We start from the raw sequence: 16,989 nt of genomic DNA, 5'->3' as shown, positions 1-16,989 counted from the left end.
AGGACTAATTGCAGCTTATATATACTTCTGAGAAAATTTGCCTTTCTTTTTAATAGTGCTGCATGGTCAGGATAAGATTATCAGTTGTTCCATGGCCTTGGAGATCAAGGGTTGTTGTTTGAGGTCTAGGTGGAGGTCTGTCCTTGCACGGTCATACTTTTCTACCTGTTCAGAGTCAGGAGGAATAGTGGCAAATTTAGAACCTACTGGGTAGCTTGAAGAGTTTTTTTGATCAGTGAGCCCTTAGCAGTGGGCAGAATGGGATTGCTTCTGCAAAACTCTTTTTATCACTGGAAGTAAAATAATGTCCACGAGCTTTTTCCAACATAGGGATGCCTATTCACAGCAGTACTTCATGGTGGTAGCAACAGAGGGGTGGTTTTACCAGCCAAACGGATACTTACACAAGGATGTAGGAAAGACTCTGCTGGTGAAAGCAAATTTTGCTAGCAACACTTCTTGGTGTCAACACAGTTTTTTGGCCATTGAAGATCCAGTGAAGGCCTTTTCTGGAGAAATATATGTATGTGTGGAAGAAGTAAGTTCTCTTTTTTTCTGGTGAAAGTGGCTGTTTGATTTTTTTTTTTTTTTTTTTTTCTTGTATTTTGTTTTGAGAAGCTGTTTCTGAGAAGAGAAAGATTTGTGCGTTGTTTTATATTTAGTTATGGGCATGACTCAGGAGACCAGTGTGGAAAAGCAGATTTTATACACATAATTTAAATAACACAGTTACTTTGCTAAGCATCATGCATTGCTATCTTGGCATAAAGAACCATATACGTCTTAAGAAAAAGTAAGAAAAATGGTGTGAATAAAAGTGTTAATCTTTGGAGAGATCAACTTTGGTCTCTAGTGTCCTGTTAATTTAATTTGACTCATTACACTACTTAGACTACATAATTCAGATTTTAAACATTGTGTTTCATCTTCTACATTTTGGAGTTCTCTGCAATATGAACCACCTCTTCAGTATTGAACACATTATAGTGTTACTGTTCCTACTATAAAAGTACTTTTTTAATAGTAATTCTTTTGCTATAAGCATATAGTGTAGCAGGTCAAACATTTGTGAAGATATGTTTTTCAGTGTTTCTATATCTTTTATATCTTAAACCTTTTACTAGCTGCTTTGATTTTTTTAAAAAAAAAAATTAGAACACTGATTTAAATAAGTCATAAACTGTGGTTTGTTCAGTTTTATTAGAATAATGTACTTTTTTAACATCGTGGGGTGCTTTTCTTGGATCAGTTATGTGAAATGTTCTTTTCATTCTATTTAAGTGCATGCAAAACATGAAATTGAAGTTTATGAAAGAAAGTAACTGTGAAACTAAGTTTTTTTAAGAATCATATGTATCTTTATTTTATTAGATTATAAGAAGGTAAGAATAAATGGAGCTTTTTATTGTAAATTGAGCAGGCTTGTTCTGGCAGATTCAAGGTACTGATTTAATGGTTTTTGTTGTTTGGGTTTTGTTTGTGCGTGTTGCTTTTTTTTTTTTTGTAGCACATTCTTGTAATTCGTATGGAAAATAAAAATTCTGTCTTTTCCAATTTCTTTCACTGCTAAAGGCCACTCTTTAAAGAAGCTGTGAGTGTAAATGGGTTTGAAGAATAAGGCTGATGTTTGGGATCAGAATAAACAGAAACTTTCAAGATTTCATGCACTCGTATCATAATGCAAGACATCAAAATGGAGTAAATACTGTGCATGTTCAGTAGAGCTACTCCATAGAAGAAGTATCTTTTCTTCCAGCTGCATGAGACATATTAAATAAATATGCTGAAATGACTTGTCAGAGCTAAAATACTATGTGGCAGCTCTGTTTTCTCTTTTAAAATAGTTTTTCTCATCTGTATCACAATATTAGCAAATGAATAACTGGATGGAAAATGCTCTTCCTTGGCTTGCTGAACTTTTTGAGACTGCCTGACTTTCTGCTTAAAAACAAGGCAAATACTTAGCTACTGGTTTTGTCAGAATCTTGAGCGTTTTTCTTTTGAATTCACTAAATGTCATAAATTGGACTTCTGTTCTTCTTGGATAGACTTCACTCTTGTTTTGGCTATGAATTCCATACTTTTATTTGACCATTTGTTTTCCTCTCAGCATATAGTCCAACTTTCTCCTTCCAAAATGCTGTTAATCCATACAGCTAAGGTACCTTCATTGCTGCAGGACTACCTATATATTGCATTATATTGCATCTCAGTTTCTGAACATTTCAGTGTGTTCTTTTTGGAATTGTTTAGTATATTTTATAAAGTGCGTCACACATTTGCAGAATAAAGAAATGATAATTATGAGAGAATACATCTCATATCACCACTTCATGTTCTACAGCTGATAGTACATGCTGAATTTGCACATGCAAATTGTATCTTTAATATTCCATGCTAGAAAACAGCTCCTGTTTAGTAATTTACCTGATCTCAGAGGGCCCAGATAGGTAACTATGGGTCTCTGAAGTCTGTCTCCTTTCTTTCGCACTTGAGTTTTCTTTGTCTTATGATCCGTTTGGCTTGCTCTAGCTCTAAGGCATAGTGCAAGGCATTCTGTAGGGTATGTGGTGAGTTTTGAAGTTCATACTCAAACAGTAATTGGAGCCTCAGCTAAAATAACCGTACGAATACATTTTTATCATCGTTTCTATAAAATGAGAATAGCATCACCACCCAACGTACAGGGGAGTTGTAATAACGCACAGTATAGAGATTGTGAGGTACTCAGGTGCTAGAGTGATACTGACCTCACAGTTCTAGCAGAGTGAAATAAGAGAAATGCCATTGGTTTCATAGTGCCTGGGTTTCACTTAATTTCTGTAATGAATCATGCCTGTAGATTTTTTTTCTCTGGGTGTTTTTTGTTTTGTTTGTTGGTTTTTTTTTTTTCTGCAAGGAATTAAGTATGCATATAATGGCATAATGTTTAAATAATAATTCCAGTGCAAAGCTCCCCACTTACTGCTAAACGTAAGCTGAAATCTTATTTGAACAAACTAAAAGTTCTCTGTTCAGTCTTTCAAGGCAACGCTGTATTCTAAGCTACCGGAATCTGGAGTACCTGTGCACCTGCTTTTGTCTACTGTTACAGAAACCTTTGTGAATGATAAATGTAGGAGACAGATTAGATGTAATTAATATCAAATATCATAACCGTTGATGCTTTAGAATTCTGGGTGATTCATCCTTGTAACAGCCCTAATTAAAGCAAAGTCTGATAGTAAGATTAATCAATACAAAGGAATGGTACAACATGTGGCTATTCTTACCAGAAACATTAGTAATACATTGTGTGGTGGCACTACTATCTATCTGTGGTATTATATATGTAAATTAAAACCAAAAAATGTATTGCTAGCAAGGCTTTTTGCTTAAAATGTTTCATCTTAGTTTGTATGCTTTAAGTCCATAATTTAAAATCATATAGCTGTTTTGCAGTAGAGTTACTTACAACAGGAACTCTCCATATATACTCCTGATCTATACAAATTTATCAGTAAAATAAGTTGGAACATTGATTTTTGTAAATAAGAAAACACAATTTTCCAGGAGAAGGTGGTTCTCTGACGTAGTGCTTTAGTTGTGTTAATATTAAGGATGTGTAAGGTAGGGGTGGCTCAAGAGATTAGACATTAAGCTGAAGCCTTGGAAATACAGATTTGATCCCTGCTGTTCTAACACTTGGTGTAACCTTTGCCATGTCATTTATTCTTCATGTGCCTAAATTCCCTTTGCGTTTAAAGAATAATAGCTCTGCTATGCTGAATAGGGTGTGACAGTGTTAAATGCTTTAAAATTTTGAGTCTCTGATTCTGTAGCTTTAGGAGACACATAAATTGATGGATGTAATGAGACGAAGGTAGAAAAATGAAACAGAAGGTGAAACTTTTTGCTTGTGAAATGAACTGATCCTGCTGATGGCGTTGCAGACAGGGTGTTTTTTTTGGTTTTGTGGCTTTAAAATCAGTTGTCACTAACAGACTGCTTCTTTTCAGATTGTCTGAGGAGAAAAATAAAGGAAAATTTTAAAGAGACTGTGATAAGGACAGTGTTTTCCAGCACTCTACTGTTCCATAAAGTTTATTTTTCACCCAAAAATGAATGAAATTTTAGATTTGAAGAGTGTTTGGCATACAGAAAGGTTTGCAGGTTCGACCTCTTTATATGTGTATTTAATTTTCTTTTTGCAAAATAATATTTGCAATCCCATCCATGCCGGTGGTGTTAACTTGTTTATTATTTCTGTTACAGAACAATTATCAGATGTGTATGGATGAGTATCATGATATGAATGTTGTCATGCCTAATTTTTCAACAAATGAGACAGTTTTAGTTAGGCAGCAAGTAAGACAGATGTTTCTTCTACTACAAGGGACAAATGCAGTCACTTGGATTGCAGCAAATATAGTGTTAGGATAATTTTGAAATTACCTTTCCTTGGGATGAGATAAACAAGAAATTTAAAGATTATCTCTACTTTTTGAATATTCTCCATTGAAATAAAAGAGTGCATCCTAGGGAAAAAAAAAAATCTTTCTCTTACAAGGTAGTGTTTTCCTCTGTGAGTCTTTAAGCGGTGTACTGTGTGTTCAAGGTAAACACAATCCAACCTCGACTGACTTCAGCAGAAGAGTTATTCATTGTCTGAATGGTGGCTTTAGAGTGGGATTTCCTGAGATTTCAACAGTTAAACAGAGTTTATCCAACTGCTTTGCATTGTCAAAAGCACAAAAGCTAATTTATTCCATCTTTTGCACTTCATAGGTAGCACCGTAACTCTGCAAAAGTAACCACACTTTCTAATTGCATTCTCTTTTTTTTTCTTTTTTTTTTTTCCTTCTAACTAGAGTCTGTGTGTATTTACACCACCAGGAGCTAAAGAAGGACAACCACGGCTCATTCCTGCAGGGCCCATTGCACATGGCACTACAGTATCTGCTTATGTAGCCAGATCCAGAAAAACGTTGTTAGTAGAAGATATTCTGGGGGTAAAAAGCTTTCTCTTTTTAATTAGATGATTGCGGCATGTTCTTAGAATGAATATTTTCATGCTGAAATGTTTATTGAGCTGAATGTATAATGATAGAATTTACATCTGTCTTGCTACCAAGGAAATGTGTTAGCAAGTTTGGATTAGTTTAATGGAATAATTTCAGAATATTGCATTTATTTTTAAGTGTAAATTTAGGGGGTTTTGTCTTTTATTTTTTTTTTTTTTTTGCTGTTGTCAGATAAGGAAGGTACTTAGGGACATGGTATAGTGGTGGTTTTGGCAGTGTTAGGTTGATGGTTGGACTCGATGATCTTAAAGGTCCCTTCCAACCTAGACGATTCTATGATTCTGATTCTGTAGTCACTTAGACGAAAAAAAAAACCAAAAACAACTGTCAGTCTAAACTCCTGTCTTCCTGGTCTTGAAATACTTGGTGTGCTAACCCTAAACAAGAAGACTTCCTTATAGTCAATCAAAGTTTGATTTAATTATAATATGTGGCTCATACGGACGAGAATGTCAGTCAGAATTCTGGTTGTTAGACAGGATTTTGATCTCTGCTTACACTACTGTAAAGCTAGAATACTTGTAACATCAGTAGACCTACATCAAAGGCACACTAATGTAACTGATCTCAAAATACTTTGAGATACTTTGTCCGTACAAAGATAAAAAAAAAAATCCTAAGGTGATATTCTGATAATTCTTGGCACTCTGCATGTCTGTTCTTTTTAATTTTTTTTTTTTTAAACTTCCTTCTCTAATTGTGTCTATGTTATTATATCAAACTGGTATTTAAATTGTACTTTATGAGAACACTTTATGAACACCAAGGAAGTTTAAATTCTCTTTTCTGTGTTTTCTAGTCTTTTGAGCTCTGTCCAGAATAACAGTCTTTGGATGCTGTGGCCAAAATTGGACATTGCTGTCTCGATTTTAGAAAATATTTGTTAAAAAAGTATGACCTTTATTGGGCAAACCCAGGCTATAAACAAAATACTAAATGCCTAATCTGAATAGACTAAAATCGAACCACAAAACCAAAAGGCAGAAGCCACTTTTACTGTAGTGATAGTCAGTACTTTCTATGCAACCAGGACTATAAAGATTTTTATATGTTGTTAGGTTTTTTCAGTCACATGTAGGGCTTAAATTGTTACAGGTAATTTCCAATTAATATCATGATATCCTTGTGTATGAGGGTTGTATGTTTTGATTTTACATTCATAATAAAATCAGGGGGAGTTAGTGGGGAGGAGTTTTGAATTTTTTTATTGGTTTACAGTATCAGTGGATTATTGACTGGACAAGGAGATTCATTTTAGTGACATGGTTTGCCTTCTGGGGATTTTAGGAGCATCTCAACAGTGAAAGGAAGCACTTGAAGGGAGACTTTCCAGCCTTTTTTTTTTTTTTTTTTTTTTTTTTTGAGTGGGGCTGGGAGGACAGAATTACAAAATGAAAGCAGGAGGCTCAAGTTGCAAAGTGCTTCCCACTCTCTTTTTGTCTGTCATTTGTTCTTAGCCCTTCAGATTGATTGTCATCTTAGTAATTAAAGTAGAGATTACTTGCTGCTTTCTTTGAGAAAGGAGAGATTTTGATGAGCCTTCAAGTTGTGTCTGTCTTGCCTAACCATAGCCTGCAGGGAACATCTGGTAGGAATCAAGTACTTGAAGGATTGATGTGCAACAGAGTGGGTCTCTCACACTTCACATAGGCCAGTTACTGCCTTACTAACCATAACGTCCGGGTGGTTTCTCAGGTCTTTGTGAGTTTTCATACATGGAGAATTGAAGCTATAAAGCCTTGGACATTCCCTATGTAGATTAAAAGTTATGAATTTGCATCTTTTATAGCAGCTGTTAGTTTAGTTTAATATTTGTTCCTATAACTTTTACACTGGCTTATTCAGCATGCATAAGTGAGGGAAGGAAAAAGATTCTGACTCTTGTGGATAATTTTTTGAGAACATATTTTCCTCTTCAAGAGTCATTTGACAATTATAACTGTATAACCTAAAGCCTCAGGTTTTGATTTCTGTTCTCTTGCAAGCAGTGCTGTCTGCTTGGTAACACTGAAATCTGAGCAGTCTGCTTCATAATTAAAAATTATGGGTTTTTTTTTCGGGGGAGGGGGAATAGGGTGGAGAGGTAGTGTTTGTTTGGATTTTTACTTAATCTGTACTGGCATTAGCAATGCAATGATGGTTTTGCTACCTGTGAGATTAGAGAAAATGGATCATAAAAACAAAGCCAAAGCTGGGTCTAATATAACAACTAATTCTGACTTTATATCAATAAGGTTATCTGTATATCTAAATTAACACTGAGACTTTTATTGCATTTTTTAGTAGATGTCATAATATTGTGTGTAAATTATGCTGAAATACGGGTATTAGTGAATTTTATCATCTTCCTGCAGATTTAATCAGCCAGAAGAAGGAGGAAAATGTCAGTATATCTTTCATGTTAACGTTATGATATTTACATTTTATCAGATTATGTTTACATTTTTTAGGATGAGCGATTTCCCAAAGGTACTGGACTGGAATCAGGGACTCGTATTCAATCTGTTTTGTGTTTGCCAATTGTCACTGCAATTGGTGATCTGATTGGTATCCTGGAGCTTTACCGTCACTGGGGCAAAGAAGCCTTCCATCTTAGTCACCAAGAGGTGAGTTCACACCAGCCTTTCCCCACTTCCCCACAACGTTCAGCACTTCGGCCCCTGCCAGACTTTCTTCTCTCACTCTTCTCATGTGTTTTTTACCTTTTTTGTACTTAATTTTTGTTCTCATTGAATGTTACTTATTGAAAAAAATAGGTAGTGATTTTTATTTTCAGTCACAGGAGGTAAAATTTACATGTACAAGTACAGGGACACCTCAAGAATTTTACCTTGTGTTCTTTTGTGGAAAAACAGGTTCAAGTTTTCTTTATCAGTATAGAGTTGTTAGAGAAGTTAACGCAGAATCATAGAATCGGCTAGGTTGGAAGAGACCCTTGGGATCATCGAGTCCAACCATCTACCCTACTCTATAAAGTTCTCCCCTACACCATATCCCCCAACAACACATCTAAACGTCTCTTAAACACACCCAGGGATGGTGACCCAACCACCTCCCTGGGCAGCCTATTCCAATGCCCGACCACTCTTTCTGTGAAAAATTCTTTCCTAATGTTCAGTCTAAATCTACCCTGTTGGAGCTTGAAGCCATTCCCTCTCATTCTGTCATTAATTACCTGGGAGAAGAGACCAGCACCAACCTTTCTACAGTGTCCTTTCAAATAGTTGTAGAGAGAAAGTGAATGAAATAGAAGTGTAAATCAGATGTCAAATTTTTTTTCACTTTATATAAAAAGGACACTGCCGAGTTATCCTGAGTCTCAATTTTAACTTTCCAGTAAAGCTTTATTTTGCAGTATGAAAATAATATTTTTTTGTTGTTGTTGAAACTATTTGGTGTGGCTTCTTAGTGAATTAGCCCCATTTTAAAACACAATGTAGCAACAGAACAGCAAGTTTCAATGTTAGGTCTCATAGGAGGGGAAAATGATTTTATTTTAAAACAAAAGTGAAGCAAAAGAGAGTTCATGTATTTTCATTCACATTCTTACATTCACACACTCTCAGGCACCAAGATGCGTGTGTCCAGGTGGTATTTCCAAGAGTTGTGCACAGAGATGCCCATATCCAGGTAGTCTCTCCAGGATGCCTTGCAATGACATGGAGTACAGGGGGTGCCAGCTGTTGAGTCCTATGTCTCCTGGTTTCTTTCCTAGGTTGGAAAGAATGTGTTGGGTTTGGGTCAGCCTTTTCTCTAGCCTTGAGGGGCTGACATCTTTTGTCTCTCTCGCCTGTCCCATCTCTGTGAGTCAACATGTACTCACTGTCCTTTGTCTCCTGACCTAGATGTCCTTAAAAACTGTGTGTATACGTGCTGGTACCTGGATGAGGTGCTAATCATAAAGCTCTCATCTTCTTTTTTTTCCTTCTGATGCTTCCCCATCCGGATATTCCTATTCATAACCACCTTCCCATTTCCATGACTGTTCTTTACACTGCATGGCTTACTGTATTTATATAAGGCCTGTGTAGTTATGTTGTCCATACATATCCATTTGTCAATCCAAAGTTAGGAGTTGTTAGCCAAGTACAAACAAATTTGAAAATGGAGCAGATGTCTCAAAGGCTATCATTGTATTAAAGGTGTTAGAAGTGCATCTTAGCTCTCTTGTCTGGGTGAGGATCCTTGTTATGTCCCATCTACGCATTAAGATGTCTCTCACGTTAATATGAATGTATCATTCATTTATCTCTGTACCCTTTCCCAGGGAAGGGAATATGAACACAGAGGTTAGGACAAAACGGAGTGAGTTCTAACCAGGTCTGTTGTCTCGATAGTGGTGCAAGATGCATCATGGAGCGGTTTAGCTGTGCTGAACAGGAATTATTCTTCTGAAAAGAACAGAAAATGTGCAGACAAGAGATACTAAAAGTAGCTCTCCGAAGAAAGGAAAACGCAGCAATATTTGTCATTTGTATATTCTGTTTATCAATAACCTAAGTAGCCTAGCATACATACGATGCTCATACATGTATATTAGGTGTGCAGTCGATGTCACTTCAGGTTCAGTGTCGCACCTGGTAATTTTTCAGCAGTAAGTAGAGGTCATGGTAGGGGACTGGATTAGTATGGTTATGCTAGTGTCCCTGCTCACAGAAAAAGAACAGGCATTCATACAAAACCAGGCTTTATTAATTCTGTATAGTTTTATAAACTTTAAAAATATATTTATATTTTCTATTTTATTACATATTCTGTATATTTTTTTAAAAAAATATGCTATTACATCAATCAGTTTACAATTCAGATAAGTCTCAGACATGCATTGTTCTGTGCAAATATGAAATACCTTCTGTAACTGAAGTTCATGAATGTTCTACTTGGAAAAGACTGGCTGCTAAATAAAAGTATTTTATTAGTAAATTAAAAATATTTTAAGGTCACTTTCTGAGTGTTCTAAAACATTCTTTTCATTTTCAGGTTTCAGAAAGCCTTTGGATACCATTAGCAGTTTTTATAAAATGTGTACAATGTGTTCTGTTTAAAAAAAATAAAATTAAAAAGAAGTAGCTTAGGAGGGAATGCAGCAGCAGACCTCTTGTACTTCTATCCTCTGTGTTCCTATAAAGCTCCCGTGTTTCAAGGCCAGGCGATTATGCATGCTAGCACATCTTAGTTAACTGCAGTTTACGTGACAGTTGTTTGAAATGTTGCCTGGAAACTGTTGTGCTTCAAACGCTAGTCTTTAGCTGAGGGATCAGGTCTGGTTCTTCTGCCACCAAAACGGTAGTGAAAGAAGCAGTGCCTGTTTACAGCTGGAAATAGCTGTGGCTGAAGAGATACAGCCTCAGAAAGATGTTGTGGGATATTTTATTTCTATGGCAGATGCCTTTCAACAATGTACATATTTTAATTTTTAAAGCCCTTGGCTTACGGAATGTTTGTTTTGATGTTGTATTTCTGAGCTGATGGGTTCCCAATACTGCTTTTGAAGAGCATTGGTAACATTTTCCTGATACAAAAAAATGAGGATTTTTCTCTTGTGATTCAATGTACCTTCCTAAAATTGAAACACTCACAAGTATACTGAGACTTTCACAAAATAACTGTTTTCCCACAAATTGTTACTGCCTGCCTGTCTAAAACAGCTCAGACAATTTGCTTAGCAACGAGGTAAAGAAAACGAGCACGTAACTGATGTGCAGTTTTCAAGGTTTCTTCAGTTACTTTCTTCTCTTTTGTTTCAGGTTGCAACAGCAAATCTTGCATGGGCTTCAGTAGCAATACATCAAGTACAAGTAAGTGTGTGTGTTTTTTTCATTGTGTAATCCTTCTGCCAGAACTTGATTAGTAGCAACGTGGATTATGACCAAATTTAAGTGGAAGTCACTACTAAAACATTGCTTTAAGCCTCTTCCCCTGAACGTGGGAGAAATATGCTAACATTTTTGGTGTTCATTGGGCTAGTTTTCCTCACTTGCAACTGTGGATCAAATAACGGTATTTTTAATAAAGGACAAAGAAACTTTGACAAAGTAGATAAATAACTGATAAAGTGGAATTACAAAAACTTTGCAGTTTTTTTCTTGTAAGAAGGCAACTTCTAGGGCAACTGGTTGCTTTCTTCCTGCTTTGGTATTCAGTTTGAGATTATTAGATGTTGCTGGCTAAAGCCTACCTAAAGCCATCCTTGCTGGTTACTTCATAATCCTGTAACTACTGCCATGAAGGATGCTTCATGGTGTCCCTAGTCAGGTGCCTAATGAAACTCCAAACAGTGCAAACTGCTCTAGCAAACCCCAGCAGCTTTGCTAATAGGTTTTGTTACTTCAGATATTAGAAGACGGTAGCACTGAAACTAAACACATTCTGTCAACTCACAGAAGATGCTAAAATAGGTTCTTCTGTCAGCTCACAGGAGGAAGTTCATGACATTCTTTTTTTCCAAAGTGTCTTTCATACGTTTGGCAGAAGACTCACACAAAGCTTCCTGCTTTGCTTTTCTAGGCTCTAATATTTGCCACCTTGGTTGACTTTGTTTAGGATGGTCATTCAGCCTGGCACGTGTAGGCAGAATTATCTCATTTAGACTATTGTACACTAGTAAAATTGCAACTTCATGCAGTTGTAGCTTCAACTTGTAACAATGACTCCTTCTTTAACTGAGAAGTCTTTCACACCTGACAAAATAAAACATGGAAGGTTCAATTTAAGCCTGTCCGTCGGTCGTTTTCATTTCTTTCCCTTCTGCTAAGCAGAAGGCTTGCTCTTCCCAAGCCTTTGCGTGAGAAGAATGCACAAGTTTTGATCTGCCGTTGGGCCGTACCTACCAGGCTCACAGCTGGGCTTTAGGAAGTAGTGTATATCAAGAAGTTGTACCTAGTTACCTAATTATATGCAAGAGTAAGGCTTGTGGATGTAGTTTGTCCTGTGTTGCATATTTATTTTTATCTGCATTGCACAGATGAAAGGTATAACTGGTTGAGTGATATTTTATTGTGTAAAAGGTATAAACGATAGAGGATTATTTTCTTTTTTGTGACCTCTGTGCTTGCTCTAGTAATATGCAGGGGTACAATTATACTTTAGACACAGAGTATGCAATTAGGTGAAGTAAAAATACCGTTCAAAGCTTTGCTTCATCTAATATTTCCTTTCTAAAATGTAGTATGAATACTTTTTTTTGTGTTCATGTTCATGCTGATTTCTCCCAAAATTGAGCATCTATCAGCTGCTACTTAGCTTACTTAAACTTGCTTGATGTCAGTCTTCAGTTGTGTCTACATGCTACTTTGCAACCTGGAAAAAAGTGGTAAAAGCATGGTAAGGAAGAAAGCAAAGAAAGTATTTGACATTCTAAGAAGAGCTAAGGGTCTGGATAAGGAGGTGTCGTTAAGTTGATTCCATAACTACATTCAGTGGCAGCCTTTGAGGTAGCACAAGCAAGTGTAGTAACTAACATCTTCCAAACGGTCTTAAGAAAGGTGTTACTTGGATTTAGCAGTTTTAACTCAGCAGCTAGATAGCTGAGCCTGAAGCCAAGCACACAAATCTAGCTTTTAATTTTATATAGTGCTGAAACATATGTATATACTAGTAATGGTATTTTTTTTCATACAAATTAAATGGGTAGACTGTGTGACTTCAGTTTCCCTCTGACTTCAGTGTTCTTTTGGAGCAAATGATAACGTGATCTGTGCTTGCAGGTGTGCCGGGGCCTTGCTAAGCAGACTGAACTGAATGACTTCTTGCTTGATGTATCAAAGTAAGTGTGATTTGCACTATAATCTCATCAATTTATTTTGATGAGCTTTTCTAACATGGCTCTTCCACTCTACCCTTGTTTTACACTGTAGCTCACAAGCAGGTGCGAAGGCACATCTTGGAGCGTGGGCAAACTTCAGCACAGGGACAAGAATGAATGATGTGGGTGGCACTGCTGTATACCTGTTAATTTTTTTTTTTTTTTGGTGGTGGTGGAGAAGAAAATGTGACAGCCAATAATACCTTACAGATTTTGTTTATTGTTTTGGTCTTTTGCATGGTTTTTTGGCCTTTTTTTCCCCTCTTCTCTCCCAGTTATAGGTGGCCAGCTTTTGAGAAGTGAAAAATAGGTTTGCCGTCTCTTTTCATGGCCAATTTCAGAAAGTTTGAAAGGACTATATGAAAAGTTAGTTAGCTTGGTTCAGCTTCCCCCACCCTCCCCTTTTTTTTTTTTTTGACGTGTATGTATACACACACACACACACGTGTATAAGTATATGCACCTCAGGGGTACATCCTTGAAGAATCAGGGCTGCCACACGATTGTTCTTTCCCTGCGTTTTCTGGAGGCTCTGTTTTTATTGTCAAAGACTGTAACTGCATGTAGTATGTTTTCTTATAATGAATGCAAGATTAAATTGAAAACACACTACAAATATGAAAGCTTGGGTTTAGACTTGTGAAGTCAATTTAGTGTCTTAGGCGATCTGCTTCATTAATTTTTCTTTGTTGCTGCTATTAGCATCTTTAAATAGTAGAGAGAGCCAATAAATTAAAAGACAAACCAAAGTTGTATTTTTGGTAAATAACAGTCTGAGGTGCTTAACAGTGTTTTGTCAAACTAGTTGGTTGAAGAATTTCTAAGTGCATCGCAAAGGACTGATGATACTGTGGAAAAATGAGATGTCTCAGACTTTTGCTGTTACAAACACTTCTCTGGGTCTTGATGAACAATTCTCAAACCGATGAGATTACAGGACGTCCAACATTCCTATGAAATTGCTCAGGAATGCAGGCAGCTGGGTCGACCCGCCTGGAGTGGGGAATGATACACCGCAGGGAGGAGTCTACCCCTTGCAAGGAGGGCAAGCTGGCTGTATCCAGATGTTTTTTGTAGCTTTTTTCCTCAGCGATGACCTTTTTTTTTATTTCAGCTTACGTTCAGAGTGTGTCTCCTAAAGGGCGCTCTCATCGCTCCCTTGCCAGAGTTACCCACTTGCTGTGGTCTCGTGCAGCATTATGTTCCTTCCCAGAGTGCCTTAATTTTGCTAACATCTGCACTGAACTAGTTTACCAGAGGACTCTGGATTAATCTACCCAAATTTATGGCCTGGCAGTTTACTTTTGGTACATAACGCTGAGATTGTTTTCAAGAACTTCATAATGATTTTAAAATGTTAAGATAAAATTTTTAAAAAGTACTGCAAGTATTTAATAGGTATTTCTATAAGAAAATACCTGTCATACATAATTATCAATTGCTAGAATTGTTTAGTTTTAACAAAAAAGAAGCCCTATGTTTTGATCCACAAAATTGGGATATCATTTAATAACAACTTTATGAACTTCATGTAGGTAGAGACTTGCACTAGCAAGAAGATAATTAGTTTCTTCTTAGAAATGGTCTGTACCTTTTCTTACATGGAAAGAGGGCTTCCTATTCAGTGAGGAAATGGTTAGCATGCAATGTCACTGGGACATGTTCTGTAACGTTTTAGAAAGGGCATAGTATGCAGTGCTCCACCTCTTCACGTCCCTGACAATGTAAGACTAGCGTATTATATATTACCTTTCCACTAGACTCAAACAGAGCTGAGCTGTATGTATGTTCAAGGCCATGGGACAATGTCTTTCTGTCTGCTGGGAACATTGTAATCCGAGGGTTATTAAGACTTGGCATGTGGAAGATTTAGACTTCTTTTACTAATAAGTGTGACCTTTATCTTTCAATGTTCTCGACTGTCCTTGGACATTTACCACTTTGCTGTGAAACTGAGATACCTTTTTTTTTCCCCTAAGTTACAAGATCAGTCTTTTTCTGCAACTTCAACACGCTACACCTGGGTTGACAGAGAAGTCTCATTAAAAGTTTTATAAATTGTTGCCTTTTAAACAGAGTTAAGGGTTGGATAATATGACCTGAATTTAGCTATAATATGTAGTTTTCATTAGTTGTCAGTACATAGTCCTCTATGCATAAAGTTAATGAGATATTTTGAAAGCATATAGATAATATATATCAGCAAAGGAAAAAATATTATTTTTTTTAATCGTCTGGATTGTTTTTCTTTTCCTTTTTGCTGCTGCTTTTAAAATTTTCAGTGTGTAAAGGGTGCCAAAGCATTTTGATACATTCTTGGTGTTGTTAAGCAGGGGCGTATTCAATCCATGGCAGGCAATATTTGGTAGTCTTTTCCTTTTCTACAGAGAAAATTCTACATATTATAGAGAATATTCTGCAATTCTGCCATTGTAGAATAATGGCTTAAAGGAACATAGCTAGAACCATGTCTTAATTCCCTTGTGCTATAGCAAGCCAGTCCGTGATTTTCAAGGTGCAGAGGTTTGTCCTCACCTATTCGGGCTCCACTGTTAAGCGGTTGTGAAACAAGAGCCCATGACAGCCACTTGAGAAGTGTTTGACTAAATGCCAATATTTAATGACTTCTCTTTTTCCGCAGAACGTATTTTGATAATATAGTTGCAATAGATTCTCTACTTGAACATATAATGGTAAGTTGTTTTTTTCACTTCTGAGTTTATTAGTCTTAGTTATTAAAGTCCTTCGTTCTCCTTCCCTTGAAGTAAGACATTATGTCTTTGAAATACGTGAACTGTTTATAATGGACACCTCATACAATCAGTATTAATATCTCTATTTGGAAGAAAGTGGCAAAGGTCAGCTTGATTTTTTCATTGTCGCAACAACTTCATTTTACAGCTTTCATAAGTGATGAAACGTGACTACCTCTGAACTAAATAGTTACTACTGCGTTTTAGAGAAGGTTTGAAAATTGTTACAGAAAGGCTTCTATTTTTCTTCTTACTTCAGCTTGTTGTATTGATTCCTTTTTCCTAAATTCAATTTGCTACATGCTGCAAAACACTCCTGAAGAAGTTATTGTCTGTAGGAAGGACTAGAGGTCAAACATTACTCCTAGAGTATTTGTTCCAGTTGCTGAATGAGATGTGCAAGACATGACATCCCTTTTGCTTTGCAAAATTATTGACGCCCATAACTACAGTGACAGTCAATGTTTTGTAAAAACCACTAAGCCAAGTCCACCGAAATAACTGACTGTTTAATCAGTGAATTAAAATACAGTTCAGAAACAGATCATAATTTTCTGAATCAATTTTGAATTCAAAATTATTCCCTGAATAGTGTTTACAAATACATATGGACGGGTTGTTTGAATGTAGCACATTTTGAGTGTTTGATATATGAATTATGCTTTTAGCTTTAGGAACATTCATTGCATACTGCAGTTCTTTTTCATGAATGTAAATCTTAATCAGGTCTGTGATACTATTGTTTCAATTTGCGTATTCAAAAAATTACTCTCTAACAATACTCCAATACTTGCTCCAATCTTCAAAGTGATATTCTTAGCTAAACTATTCAAAGGCAACATGCTTAGAATGCAAACAATATTAAAGTGGTTTTATTTAGAAACTTGAATTAGTAATGGAAAATATTCTTCAGTGCTTGTCTTATTCTAGTTAGTACACAGTCAAGAATTCAGCACATAGGACACATTTCTGAACGTTGACTTTTCCAATTTAGATGAACTGCTTAAAAATAGCTTAACATTTAAAAGAACTGGTGTAATATAACATATGGCATGGAAAACAAATATTGATATTCTTCCCTGTTCTTCCCTATGAATAAAGGCCTGGTGGAAAACACAATTGGCAGTAAAACATGCTTACTCTTTCATCTTCTTTTCCAACACTTGGCTGCATCATGATTCTGCATTTTAACCTGTGTAGATGTTTCATACTCAGCTTCCTTTGTAAGCTGTAGCAGTTGGCTGTTTTTTGGGCCAATGCATTAAATTATGTGTTTGCACATGTATTGCCATTTTATGGGAGTGTGATTTCATCATTATGTGGCTTATTCTTTGTCTCACAGTGAGAAAAGAGCGGAACTCAATTTCAC

At 36.3% G+C, this 16,989-nt stretch overlaps 1 protein-coding gene across 3 annotated transcripts in view; it reads left to right on the top strand.

Moving 5' to 3' along the window:
- PDE10A (phosphodiesterase 10A) overlaps positions 1–16,989 on the top strand; it is a 393,315-nt gene that overhangs the window by 338,362 nt on the left and 37,964 nt on the right. For all 3 annotated transcript variants that reach the window (XM_009891448.1, XM_009891449.1, XM_009891447.1), the window contains 5 exons: positions 4,851–4,991; positions 7,514–7,669; positions 10,811–10,861; positions 12,770–12,828; positions 15,509–15,560. In XM_009891448.1, coding sequence (XP_009889750.1) covers positions 4,851–4,991; positions 7,514–7,669; positions 10,811–10,861; positions 12,770–12,828; positions 15,509–15,560 — 459 coding nt within the window. The remainder of the gene's footprint in view (positions 1–4,850; positions 4,992–7,513; positions 7,670–10,810; positions 10,862–12,769; positions 12,829–15,508; positions 15,561–16,989) is intronic.

The sequence above is a fragment of the Charadrius vociferus genome, unplaced genomic scaffold (genome assembly GCF_000708025.1).
Source record: "Charadrius vociferus isolate BGI_N301 unplaced genomic scaffold, ASM70802v2 scaffold68, whole genome shotgun sequence".
Taxonomy (NCBI): Eukaryota; Metazoa; Chordata; class Aves; order Charadriiformes; family Charadriidae; genus Charadrius; species Charadrius vociferus.
Note: the sequence above shows the minus strand (reverse complement) of the source record. Positions and strands in the feature narration are given on the sequence as shown.